We start from the raw sequence: 14,989 nt of genomic DNA, 5'->3' as shown, positions 1-14,989 counted from the left end.
GTGCCATCTACTGTAATAATTACATTAAGGGTAGTCATATTTGCTTATTACATATGCGGGATCTGCTTCGTGCTTTGTAGTAGTAAACAGTGGTTGAGCTTTACTGCTTCTTCTTACAGAACAGGTCTATAAGTTGACCAATCTACAAATTGCTATATTTAACACAAAAAATATGGAAGCACAAGATGGCAAAATTTTAAGTGAATAACTCATTTGAAAATTCACTTGTAATTGCAAAATGGTACATTTTTAGCAGAGACCAACCTATACATTTGCATAGCTGCCGTGAATTATTGTCTAACCTAGCCATGTGTGGAATGGATGGGGGTTGCTTCCCTTGTGCCACGGCAGGAACCTGGTGGTGTTACTCATCATTCCTGTGTTTAGTGCATTGCAGATGAGCCCCACTAGTAGTATTCCCCACCCCATGCACAAGAACATGTGTGGAGAGAGGGTCAAGGTTAATGTTGTAGTGCTTCAGCTTAGAAAACCTAGATCAATTAGATTTCCTCTAATTCAATCAGTTGGCCATGTGTGGATGAATGGGGCTTACTTCCCTTGGAAGGGATCTGGTGGCCCTATTTATTATTCCTGTGTTTGGTGCATTGCAGATGAGCCCCACTAGTAGTCTCCCCCTATGTACATGAACATGTGTGAAGAGAGGGTCAAGGTAGTGCTGATCTTCAAGTTAGATAGCCTAAATCAACTAGGTTTACTCTAATTCAACTAGTTGGCCATTGAGATACCATCTAATTACCTCAGCAGAGCAATTTGGTCCGCCAAACTTCCCACAAGCAGGTCTGGGTAGGAGTTGTCATCAACATCAAGGCCACCACTGATCGAGTATCCAAATGTTGATATCCCACCAATCTGAGAACCTTCAATGATCTACAGGAGGTGAAAAACAAAAAAAGGAATGATGTTCATCTTATGGGACATAACGACAGTTCAGTGCTAAGAAAGTTTTTTTTAAAACAACTAGGTGACCATACACAGGTAAATCATGATTCGATTCTTCTATGCTGAAGAGCGGTCATTGTATGGGATGGCCAACACTTTCAAGGCCAAGAGCTTCACTCATATATCCAGAAGATGCAACATTGGAAGTCTCCATCTGTATGTTTTTCAGCTCTTGTGACCACTTCCATATGGTCATTTGCAACCCACAATAATATTTGGCTTTTACCATAGAAAGACAAATTTGTTAAAGGCTCTGCCATCTCCAGCCAAAGCAGAGGAAGGCTCACATCTGACTGTGTTTGGTCAGTGTCACAGGTGAACAGAGAGGAACAGGGGAAGGTCTTTACCTGACATGGTTTGGACTGCAACCCACTGGACTTGCTGTGGTAGATGTACACTTTGCCCATTTCTTCAAAAGGAGCCCCCACTGCCAGATCTGCCATAAAACAACGGATGGTTAGAGATCTTCCTTTTTTGACAATGTCGTCTTTATATGATTTTTGAGGTTGACCAACACCCAACAAATGTCATGAAGCGCCATAGAATCATTTGGTCACAATTTCCAGTATAACCTCTTTGTAAGCACCACTTTCTTATAATTCTTATATATAAACTGTAATTCATATGATTTGCATGTATAAACATATTATTTTTTATTTGGGGGGGGGGGGGTTTATTGCTCCTTGTGCCCTGGCTGGGGAGATTTACCCATTGTTGTCAAGTTAAAAAGTCAGGGGAAATCCAAATTTTAGAGTTGTCATCAGAGGAAGATGAGAAGGAGGTTCCTTCAATGGGGACACCTGTTTCTGGGACAACTCTCTAAGATGGGAAATATGTTCTTTGTGGCATTTTCCTCTCATTTTCTGTTGAGTCTCCAGGACAAGAATTAACTAAGAAATCTCCTAGTGGGACACAGAAATTAAAAAAGTAACTGGATAGGGTATTTAATCCTACTACATGCATGTTACTACATGCTTCTTGTCTAGCTAACTCCATAGGAAGCCATTTGTTCAATCTGTTTAGCGATCCTTTGATATTCCTAGAGATTAATCACTAGTGATTTTAGTGACATGACTGCTCTTCTGAGAATTTCCTGTATAGCTCTGGACTTTAGGTGGAACTGCAGGATTAATGTGATTTTTTTAATTGTGATTGGTCTAGAGCAGGGGTGGACTGACAACTCATGGGGCCCCCGGGCAATAGGGGATCATGGGGCCCCTGTGTCCTTGCCCAAACTCAAAAAAGCCTATGAAAAAGGTACCAGGGGCAGCTCATGGGGCCTGCTACTGACCCTGGGCCCTCGGGAAGTACCCGAGTTTCCAAATGGTCAGTCCACCCCTGGTCTAGAGAAGTGATGTGCAATGCTTTGATAACTACAACATGGTTGCTAAGGAATGCTAAAAATGTTTGTTTTATTGTGCCAGATACTAACATCGGCCGCCATACGCTTCGGCCACTTGCAGTTCTCACGCTAGTACAGTGATAATAGTGGGTCGCTTGTTCTCCACCTCGTCCATTCACAAATGGATGAGAGGAGATTCTGTGGTATACTTGCCCATCCACATATCTATTCACAGAATGCCTTGTATTTAGTGGAAAGAATACAAGACGTTTTGTGAATGGACAAAGTGGAGAGCAGCGACCCACTACCATCATTGTACCAGAGCTGGAACTGTAAGTCAGAGCAGGTGAAGTTCATTCCAGTAGTAGTATAAAACTAAAATTCTTAGCATTCGTAGCTGCCATATGATTGCATTACATGAATGGATGGACTTAAGCTGGGTATACAGTAGTAGCATGTGGTTCAGAAATTTTCATTTTAAGAACAATCATTTCATTTTCTAATCATTAGTCTAATCTTTATCTGATCGTATATGTGTTCTGTCTAATGAATCGAATATCATTCTCGTACTGCTGAAGTCCTGTACCCTTCTAGAACCCTATGATTCCGTATCACTCTATATGTTTCTCTTTACCAGTGAATCCATCCTGGTTAATGTCTCCAATGTTTGCCACGGCAAAACCAAAGCCAGAAGCTGCTGGGCCATACAACACCAAGGAAGGCTCATTGGTGAAACTGCCGACTTCATTGTTATAAATGTACACGGCTCCGCCCACATCCTCCTTCCGGTCAAAATAATACGGAGCGCCGACCACTATCTCTTGCCAGCTGCAAATAAAGAGGATATTATGAGCTATCGTTATGAATGTGATGGTATATCGGAGCCAGCAGAAAAAAAAAAAGGAAACCGCATATCAAGCTTCAATGTCAAAAATTGACTTTCACAATATATATTTTATCAGGCTTCAGCTGACGGATCTGCAGTTTTTTTTTCTTGAGACCTGTGGTCATAATAGCAAAACACCATATATATATATATATTATATTAGCAAAAGTATTGGGCCAGCCCTCCAAATCATGTGATTCAGGTGTTCCAATCCCCTCCATGACCACAGGTGTATAAAATCATCACCTAGGCATGCAGACTGCTTCTACAAACATTGGTGAAAGAATGGGTCGCTCTCAGGAGCTCAGTGACTCCAAGCGTGGTCCTGTGATAGGTTGTCATCTGTGCAATAAATCCATCCCTGACATTTCCTGGCTACTAAATATTCCACGCTCAACTGTTAGTGGGATTATAACAAAGTGGAAGCAACTGGGAACAACAGCAACTCAACCACCAAGTGGTAGGCCATGTCACATGACAGAGCGGGGTCAGCGCATGATGAAGCACAGAAGTCACCATCTGCAGAGTCAATAGCTAAAGACCTCCAAACTTGGTGTGGCCTTCAGATTAACACAACAACAGTGCGTAGAGAGCTTCATGGAATGGGTTTCCATGGCCGAGTAGCTGCATCCAAGCCTTACATCACCAAGTGCAATGCAAAGCGTCGGATGCAGTAGTGTAAAGCACACCGCCACTGGACTCTAGAGCAGTGGAGACGTGTTCTCTGGAGTGACCAATCACGCTTCTCTGTCTGGCAATCTGATGGACGTGTCTGGGTTTGGCAGTTGCCAGGAAAACAGTACTTGCCTGACTGCATTGTGCCAATTGTAAAGTTTGGTGGAGGGGGATTATGGTGTGGGGTTGTTTTTTAGGGGTTGGGCTTGGCCCCTTAGGTCCAGTGAATGGAACTCTTAAGGCCTCAGCATACCAAGACATTTTGGACAATTTCATGCTCCCAACTTTGTGGGAACAGTTTGGAGATGGCCCCTTCCTGTTCCAACATGACTGCACACCAGTGCACAAAGCAAAGTCCATAAAAACATGGAGGAGCCAGTTTGGGGTGGAGGAACTTGACTGGCCTGAACAGAGTCCTGACCTCAACCCCATAGAACACCTTTGGGATGAATTAGAGCGGAGACTGTGAGCCAGGCCTCCTCCCCCGACATCAGTGCCTGACCTCACAAATGTACTTCTGGAAGAATGGTCAAACCTTCCCATAGACACCCTCCTAAACCTTGTGGACAGCCTTCCCTGAAGAGTTGAAGCTGTTATAGCTGCAAAGGGCGGGGCCAACTCAATATTGAACCCTACGGACTAAGACTGGAAGGCCATTAAAGTTCATGTGTGTGTAAAGGCCGGCCGACCAATACTTTTAGCAATATAGTGTATATATATATATATATATATATATGTAAAAAAATACACAAGTTAATTTTAGGGTACACAAGCACAATATATTACCCAATTTTTTGGTAACATATTAAAGATGCGATTCACGCAAGTAACATCTCAAACCTTAAAATGACATGCGTCCATGAGCCAGCGACAGACTTCAGTACCCTATATTTTCCATAGGTGATGCTTTAAAAGCCCCTACAGGTCATCAGTTAACCATGAATAAAGAGCCCAGAATGATTGGTCTCACTCAGGTATGTGTGGTGATATGTAACACGTGTAGCACATTGGCGTTTTCATGCCTAGGCTCCCCCCTGACATGTGCATTTACATTTATACATGTGTGTATGTGGGGGGTGAGGGTGGGGGAATCAAAAGTTTTTTGGGAGGGAATTTAAGTCCCCAGGGCAGCTGTCCCTCGTGCCCACCCGTTGTCCTGGCCCTGTACCGACATAAATCATACACTTTCCATACTTACCCATCATTGTTGAAGTCAGCCAGGGCAATGACACTGCCGAAGTAGGAGCCCACCTGACTCCCATTCAGGATCTGTTTGAGTTTCAGCGTTGGTGCCTGGATTTCAGAAATGTACACGGCGCCCTTCTGTTGCCATCGAGGGGCCCCGGAGAGCACCGTCACCTGGCCCTGAGACAGGACTCCTTTACCAAGCTTAACTGTGTATCCTGTAGGAGGAATAGGAAGAACAATTTAGGAGGACAATGCAACACGAGACTTTAACTTCCTGTAATGAAGACCAATGACTGCTGATCTCTCTTTTTGTGCAGGGTGACTGGTCTTGTCTCCACCCCCTCCTGTGGTTTCCTGCAGGCAGCCTGTAGTAGGTGGACCCTGCTGGGCCCCTCCCACAGCCCTGCTGTCTGCACAGAACTTTTACAAGGAGATATCTGGGGTTGCAAAGGCATTTAGTGCACACAAAGTGGATTCGTATCCCTTGTGGCTATTGAGGAATATATGTAAATGAAAATGTTATGTGCCTGGGTTCAATAGCTTTAAATATTTTTTGGGGACCAGGGCTGTCTCCCCCCCCCCCCCCCAACACTAGCATTTTGTGAATGCAAGTTTGTCACGTTACATGCATTCATTTCAATAGGCTGACCTTTTTGAATGGTGAGCTTTGTGCAATTCTAACCAAGCGCTTTGACCCATTTGTTGCGTGCAAAAATGTGTGTCAGCTTGCTGCGTTTGGGGGTGTCAATAACAATGAACGGCACAGCAAGCGAGAGACGTGTTTCGAGAACATGTGCGCATATTTTGCGCATTTTCAGAAATGCTCAGGTAAGAGTGAATCCTTAGTGATCACAGAGAGAATGGCTGCGATTCTGTGCACGATCCCAACTACCATGGTAATTGCAGCACAATGAATGGCACAGCAAGCGAGAGACGTGTTTCGAGAACATGTGCGCATATTTTGCGCATTTTCAGAAATGCTCAGATGAGAGCGAAGCCTTATGCTCCATTCTCATCTTGCAATTTGGGATCACAGACAGAATGGCTGCAATTCTGTGCATGATCCCAACTGTCGCGGTAATTGCAGCACAATGAATGGCACAGCAAGCGAGAGATGTGTTTCCAGAACATGTGCGCATATTTTGCGCATTTTCAGAAATGCTCAGGTGAGAGCGAAGCCTTAGGCTCCGTTCTCATCTTGCAATTTGGGGTCACAGACAGAACGGCTGCGATTCTGTGCACGATCCGAACTATCATGGTAATTGCAGCACAATGAATGGCACATCAAGTGAGAGATGTATTTCGAGAACATGTGCGCATATTTTGCGCAGTTTCAGAAATGATCAGGTGAGAGCGAAGCCTTAGGAATCACAGACAGAATAGCTGCAATTCTGTGCACGATCCCAACTATCATGGTAATTGCAGCACAATGAATGGCACAGCAAATGAGAGACGTGTTCGAGAACATGTGCGCATATTTTGCGCATTTTCAGAAATGCTCAGGTGAGAGCAAAGCCTTAGGCTCCGTTCTCATCTTGCAATTTGGGGTCACAGACAGAACGGCTGCGATTCTGTGCACCATCCGAACTATCATGGTAATTGCAGCACAATGAATGGCACAGCAAGCGAGAGACGTGTTTCGAGAACATGTGCGCATACTTTGCGCATTTTCAGAAATGCTCAGGTGAGAGTGAAGCCTTAGGGATCACAGACAGTTGGGATTGCGCACAGAATCGCAGCCATTCTGTCTGTGATCCATAAGGCTTCGCTCTCACTTGAGCATTTCTGAAAATGCACAAAATATGCGCACAGGAGCATCTTTTTTGGGTGACAAACGCGCATAGGGCAGCATATTCAAGTGAATGGGCTGCCCTATGCGACCTGCAGAATTGCGTGAAAATCGCCTGTCAAAATCACGCAGCGTTCCCGCTATGCTATAATGTGAACGGGGCCTTGCAGCGTTTTTTTGGCCAATCTATAGTACAGTACATCTCTACAATACATACAAATTCCTCACCTGTGAGTACAGAAAAAAAAACTGACCTGCCAGAAATCCAGGGAGCTCCTAACATCCTGTAGTGAGCTGACAACGCTGCCTCTGCTGCACTGAAGTGGTGTCACCCCGACTCAATTCTCACCCTTCTGGACTACAGAACACCCTCCCCTTTTTACTTATCAATATGACATAAGGGGATATGCTCTGTAGTCCAGCAGAGGAGAACTGGGCAGGGCTGCAGTGTTGTCAGTGGATTTCTGGCGCATCAACATGAATTGTTTTATACTTGCAGCAATTTACAGGGTTAAATGTGGAAAATGTGCATTTATTGCAGAGATGCATTGATTTTTTTTTTTTTAATATATTTTTCACAGCGTTACCCTTTACACCCGGTGATGGCCTGGTTGTGATCAAACCACTTTTTCTTGGTTTCCCCTGACATAAGAAGTCACCAGCTTCTAATAAAAGGCGTAATAATCATCAGATGGGACGCTCGTGCAATGGGTAGATCAGTTGCCGTTTCTGCTCCTTGGTCATGTGACCACATGCCGCCTTTACACAATGTCTGCTATTGTCACTCTCCGATGTAACCCGATTTGTCTGTCTGCTCTTCCTGTCTGGCTGCCTTCACCTCCACGCGCTCCTGAGTTTATTCTGAGATTATTCGTTGGTTTTTGTGGTTTCTATACTCCATTGGCTCTCTAAAGTCGTTCTGTAATCCCACGCATTTTATAGTAGACCGATCGTTAAAATTCACATTTCCTATGACTCATCTGAGCACGTGCCATCGTGACCCAATCACAGTATAATAATATAATTCTATGTCAGGAATTAAAAAAACTAAAATCCCAGGAGACACCTATGAGCATAAGGTGTGCATCAGGTCATTAGAGACTGCAGAGTCGGATAGGCTCATAAGTAGAAAGAAAAGTCACTGCACGCTGGAGAGATCACGAGCACCCCCATTTATTGTACACGCTGTCCGCAAACATGGAAGTGACAGTTCCTCTTTAGGACTCCGCCAACGTGTTTCAACCAATCAGAGCTTAGTTGTACATCTCTACAACAAAGCCTTGTTGGGGTGATAGAAAGAACAGCCGCCGCACACAAATCACAAGCATCCATGTCCACACACGGCAGTGATAGTCCTTGTTCTAGGGTCCCCCTCTCTAACACATTTCATCCAATCAGGATGTAGCTGCACAGCTAAGCCCTGATTGGGTGAAACGCGTTTGTAAGCCAGTCCTATGGCGGGGACTTTCACATGCCATCATGAGCCTGATGAAGGGGTCCTGCAAGACTCCGAAACGTTGCCTTGCTGTAACTATGTGATCATTTGCTAAACCTTTTGGACCCACCCTGGAGCTGACAGGACAGGCTGCCAATCATGCGGTCATTGTGCAGCCAATCACAGTGGAGAGATCAGAGAATGTCACCAGCACACCGAGGATCTCCAATATGCCCACATAGAAGAAAAATATATTTGAAATATATTTTAAAACTAATCTTCCCAAATATACTGATATATATTTGAAATACTACAATTTTGGCCATATTCCATATATTCATATATATATATATATATATATATATATATATATATATATATACACTGCATGTTGAAATGCATTTTTTATATATTATTTTCATATATTACAAAATATATGAAAATATTTTTTTAACATAAAAAAAGGTAATTTTAACATATATTTTTACATACCGTATATTTGTAAATGTATCCTAAAAATTTAGATTAAATGTATTTTTAAAGACATACAGTATATTTGTTAAAATTTGTTTTTTATATGTTAAAAAAAATCTGAAGAATATATTTTAAAAAATATGGATTTTTTTTAACATGTAAAAAAGTCATTTTAACATATATTTTTACATATATTGTAAATGCATTCCAAAAATTTAGATTAAATGTAACTTTAATGACATACAGTATATCTGAAAATGTATTTTTAAAAATACTTCTCATATATTTTGTAATAAAAACTCTTTACAACATACAGTATATATATATATATATATATATATATATATATATATATATATATATATATACACACACATATATGTTTACATATATTTGTAAATGCATTCCAAACATTTAGATTCAATGTATTTTTAAACACACAGTATATCTGTATATGTATTTTTAAAAATATTATTCATATATAAAAAATAAATAAAAACTAATTTTAACATACAGTATATATATATATTCAAATATATTGCATTATATATATATATTTATCATAACATATTAATATATATATATTATATATATATAATGCATACAGTATATTTGAAAATGTATTTTTAAAAATAGTATTCATTTATTTTGTAAACATTTCAACATACAGTGTGTGTGTGTGTATATATATATATATATATATATATATATATATACACACACACACACTGCATGTTGACATGCGTTTTTTATATATTACACAATATAATATGAAAAATATTTTTTAAAATATATTTCCAGATTTTTTTTTTAACAGATAAAAAAGTCATTTTAACATATATTTTTACATATATTTGTACATGCATTCCAAACATTTATATTCAATGTATTTTTAAAGACACAGTATATCTGTAAATGTATTTTTAAAAATATTTTTCATATATTTTGTAATAAAAACTCATTTCAACATACAGTATATATATATTTTTTTAAAATATATTGCAAAATATATATATATATATATATATATATATATATAGAGCATAACATATTAATATATATATATATATATATATAATGCATACAGTATATTTAAAAATGTATTTTTAAAAATAGTATTCATATATTTTGTAAACATTTCAACATATAGTGTATATATATATGTGTATGTATATACTTTTTTTTTAAATTGAAATATATTGAATATGGCCAAAATTGTAGTATTTCAAATATAACAATATATTTGGGAAGAATATTTTTAAAATATATTTAAAATATATTTTTCTTCCATGTGGGCATATTGGAGATCCTCGGTGTGTGGGTGACATTCTCTGATCTCTCCACTGTGATTGGCTGCACAATGACCGCATGATTGGCAGCCTGTCCTGTCAGCTCCAGGGATCGGGACCTCTTGGTGACAATGCAGTCACCGTGCTTCCACTTTAAACTTCCACAGTCATGTCTAATGCAGGCCATAGATAGTTCGAAAATTGGCCGATTTTTTGTCCGAAAAACGAAACATCGTTCGTTCTGTAATCTGATGTTGCCACCAATGATTTCGAAAATCGATTGTTTTTTTACGAATTTTGCAGCATGACCGATAAACGAAATTAGGAGGAACCACGAAAATCGGCTGATGCCATTGCCCCACTAACGAAAAATTGGCCGATTTTCGAACCGTCTATGGCCTGCATAAGAGGTGAACGTGGGTTCTCTGTATGCTGGCCCTTGAAGGAAACACACCTAGGAGAGAAGGAACAATACGCACAAGGCAAGCACACTGACTCAGTTGGAAGAACCTCAGTACACAACAAGTCCTGACCGAGGATCTGAAATTCCACACAGCTTAGCCTGATCCCTCCTAAGAAATGATATCAACTGTAACCGCAAGTGCAAGTGAGATGACTTCATAGGAGGATGCCGGGTGTGAGATGGATGACGCACAGCCAGGAGAAAGTGTCTGAGGACCTACACTGCAATAAAGGTGTTCGCTACATTAAAGGGAAAGTAGAGCGTATATTTATACTGGGAAATATAACCACTTGCCCCATATGGAAGAGAAATATATTTTCAATATATTTAGAAAAAAAAATGATACATTTACAATACATTGGCCTACACCAGTGGTGGGCAACCTTTTTTTTCAACTGAGCCAAATCTCGCCAAAACCACGATTGAAATTTATTTTGAGAGCCATATTTTTAAAACTGAAAATACATCCCCCATATAGTAATTCATCCCCCATAGTAATTCATCCACCATATAGTAATTCATCCCCCCTATAGTAATTCATCCCCCCTATAGTAATTCATCCCCCATATAGTAATTCATCCCCCATAGTAATTCATCCCCCATATAGTAATTCATCCCCCATAGTAATTCATCCCCCATAGTAATTCATCCCCCATATAGTAATTCATCCCCCATAGTAATTAATCCCCCATATAGTAATTCATCCCCCATAGTAATTCATCCCCCATATAGTAATTCATCCCCCATAGTAATTAATCCCCCATATAGTAATTAATCCCCCATATAGTAATTCATCCCCTATAGTAATTCATCCCCCATATAGTAATTCATCCCCCATATAGTAATTCATCCCCCATAGTAATTCATCCCCCATATAGTAATTCATCCCCCATAGTAATTTATCCCCCATAGTAATTCATCCCCCATCTAGTAATTCATCCCCCATAGTAATTCATCCACCATAGTAATTCATCCCCCATAGTAATTCATCCCCCTATAGTAATTCATCCCCCATAGTAATTCATCCCCCCTATAGTAATTAATCCCCCCTATAGTAATTAATCTCCCATATAGTAATTAATCCCCCATATAGTAATTCATCCCCCATAGTAATTCATCCCCCCTATAGTAATTAATCCCCCATATAGTAATTAATCCCCCATATAGTAATTCACCCCCATAGTAATTCATCCCCCATATAGTAATTCATCCCCCATATAGTAATTCATCCCCCATAGTAATTCATCCCCCCTATAGTAATTCATTCCCCATATTGTGTCAATTCACTTACCTTTGCTCCGCGCGTTCCTCTCGCCGTGTTCCCGCGCCATTCCGGTCTTCAGGGCGGACTGTGAGAGGAGAGGAGTTCGTCACGCTGCCCCGCCTACATCCTGACAGCCAATGTTTGCCACACTCCACGGGCCGGATTAAAAGGTCCGCCGGGCCGTATGCGGGACGTAGTTTGCCCATTGCTGGGCTAGCTGCAGAGTCCTGACTTTTGGGGCGGCCGCCCGAGAGGAGGGAGGGGAGCGGGCGCCCGGCACACAGAAGAGCCGCATTAATGTGTGTAAAGAGCCGCATGTGGCTCGCGAGCCGCGGCTTGCCGACCACTGGCCTACACGAATATATTTCAACATGTATTCCAAAAATGTAAATTAAAATATATTTTCTAAAGGCCTATATTTAAAAATATATTTTTCTAAATATATTTTCCAGATATTTTTAAACATCTAAAAAAATGCATTTAAAAATAGATTTTAATTCAACAAGTGTCTTTTGTTTCTTCCTTTTTTCCTCTATTTTCACTCTTCCCTTTCTGTTTTAACTCGCCTCCTCTTTCCCTTCCCTGCATTTGAACATCTTCCATCTACAGGTCCCTATGGGACTCCTCTGGTAACCATCAACAGACATTTATTTTTCTTATTGAAACATTGTATTTTGTGCATTGCCTGTTATGACCCAAAAGGGCTGCAGTAGTATGGGATGGAGGGGGGGTGGGGGTGGAATAGATATATAGATATATATCTTCTCTGTACTGATTTGTAATTTCTTATGAAAAACAAAAAAAAATATTTTTAAATATACTTGTAATCGCATTCCAAATTACACTTTGATATATATTGCAGCATGTGTTCTGAATCTATTTTTAGTAATATATTCACAAATATATTGAAATATATTTTTTTAAATATATGGAATACGGCCAAAATTGTAGTATTTGAAATAAATGTCAATATATTTGAGAAGAATATATTAAGAATGTATATTTAAAATATTTTTCTTCCATGTGGGTGCCCTCCAGAGGATTTACCCTCTCTTCCTGACCAGGCCATTTTTTGCGATACGGCGCTATCATGCAACGCTGTACTTAATGAAATTTACGTCCTTTTCTTCCCATGAATAGAGCTTTCTTTTGGTGGTATTTGATCGCCTGTGCATTTTTTATTTTTTGCGCTATAAACAAAAAAATTTAAAAAAAAACAATATTTTTGACTTTTTGCTATAAAACATATCCAATATAAAAAAAAACACAACATGTCAGCGGATTGAGCATAATGGATCGGAGTCTGATCCATTATGCTCCCCAATCCGCAGATCCGATCCATCCTGTGGGGATCGTCAGCTTGCAACCTATACGGAGTTAACTGATCTCTCCACGAGCTCCACGAAGCGGTAAGGTGCAGCTATGAATCGGCCGTCTCCTTCCTGGCTGTTGTCGGGTTGGCTGTAGCAGGAGGGGGCGGAGCTAGGTTGGACATCATAGCTAGGGTTAGAAGGCACTTAGAATCATGGGACAAAGTATTATATATAGGACAGAATTGTTAACCCCTTGGCACCGATGTCTCCCAGTCCCTTAAGGGGTTTTTAATGCTGGGAGGTGGAGCAGGGTTTAGGGTCATGGGACCGCCATGATTGGCTGTGTCAGCGGTCATGCAACACTGTACCCATATTAATTTTTTAGCATTTTTTTGAGACAGATAAAACTTTATTTTGGTGGTATTTATTCACCACTGGGATTTTTATTTATTTTTTGCTATATAAATGAAAAAGTGTTTTTCTTATAAAATTTAGCAAATTTATTTATTTCAGGTACTTATATAGCGCCATCAATTTACTCAGCGCTTTACATATATATTGTACATTCACATCAGTCCCTAACCCTCAAGGGGCGTACAATCTAAGGTCCCTAACTCACATTCATACATACACATACTAGGGACAATTTAGACAGGATCCAATTCACCTACCAGCATGTCCTTGGAGTGTGGGAGGAAACCGGAGTACCCGGAGGAAATCCACACAGGCACAGGGAGAACATGCAAACTCCAGGCAGGTGGTATTCGAACCAGCGACCCTAGTACTGCCAGGCGGAAGTGCTAACCATTTAGCCACTGACCAAATGTATTTAGGTATCTTTTTAGTAAAAAAAAAAAACCCAAATTAATTTATAACCAATTTTTTTAAATTTTTTTTTATATATTATTATTTGTTTTGTTTTTTTTACTATACTGTCACCCTAGCAGTACAGTGTCACCATAGTGATGAAGAGTTTTTTTTTTTTTTTTTTTTACACTGATTGCTTTTACACCCATAAAGGCTGTAAAATCAATAATTTCTCCTTCTCTCTACCTGCATTCTTGCAGCCATTGAGAACTACTGAGTGAGCTGTGATTGGTCACAGCTTGTCACATGGTACAAGGCTGTTGTGAATTGCCTTGTACCATGTGACCTCTGTGATCATTCACAGATTTCACACGTAGTAAGCAATGATGTCACAAGTGACATCTTGCTTACTACTCTTCATGTGATCACTGATTGGCCAATCAGTGATCACATGATCAGAACCTCACACAGAGGTCCCGTACAACGATCAGTGTTCTGCTGTGTCCGGAGGACACAGTGGGCACCGGATCGCGGTATTGCCTGCTCCCAGGGAGCGCGCACAAGCAGGGAAGCGGGGAGACGTTTATAAACGGCCACCCGACCCTGCACTTCTCCCGTTTATATACATGGGCCGGACGGGAAGTAGTTAATAATCCTTCCAATGTCTGATGCTCATTAATTCTCCCAATCAAAAGTAATAGGGTCACTTTTGTGTGCCCGAAACAAAAACTGTCCGAGATGCTTCATAACAACCAATACAATTGCAGCGGTCATTTTTTAATAAAGCGAATGGGGTAATCTGATTGGTTATTATGGAACTACGTCGACAGATTTTTCTTTAGCCATCAATTACGCACGTCTGTATATTGGAGTGGGTGCAGCAAAGGACTTCAGGCACAGAAAACACAAAGCACTTAGCAAAATAAGGTGCACCATACGTGGTGACGGACGGCGTGACACAGAAAAGGAGAGCAGACGCTCTGTGCGATAATGACGTACCCATGTAGATGTTATACAAGTCTCCCCTTGGAGAGGAGATATCCACCGTGTCATCAATCCCGAAATCTGATTTCACTCTCTGCAGAATGAAGTCTGCGCCTAAAA

General features: G+C 40.5%; 1 protein-coding gene across 2 annotated transcripts in view; it reads right to left on the bottom strand.

Moving 5' to 3' along the window:
• Positions 1-14,989, bottom strand: part of ITGA3 (integrin subunit alpha 3) — a 131,864-nt gene that overhangs the window by 55,115 nt on the left and 61,760 nt on the right. For both annotated transcript variants that reach the window (XM_089674508.1, XM_089674507.1), the window contains exons 5-9: positions 14,885-14,983; positions 5,062-5,266; positions 2,937-3,130; positions 1,308-1,396; positions 758-888 (exon numbers count right to left, since the gene is read on the bottom strand). In XM_089674508.1, the coding sequence (XP_089530634.1) occupies positions 758-888; positions 1,308-1,396; positions 2,937-3,130; positions 5,062-5,266; positions 14,885-14,983 (718 nt within the window). The remainder of the gene's footprint in view (positions 1-757; positions 889-1,307; positions 1,397-2,936; positions 3,131-5,061; positions 5,267-14,884; positions 14,984-14,989) is intronic.

The sequence above is a fragment of the Staurois parvus genome, unplaced genomic scaffold, assembly GCF_062004578.1.
Source record: "Staurois parvus isolate SC_StPar_1 unplaced genomic scaffold, SC_StPar_1.0 ptg000151l, whole genome shotgun sequence".
NCBI lineage: Eukaryota > Metazoa > Chordata > Amphibia > Anura > Ranidae > Staurois > Staurois parvus.
The sequence above is the reverse complement of the archived record's forward strand: the minus strand, read 5'-3'. Positions and strand labels throughout refer to the sequence as shown.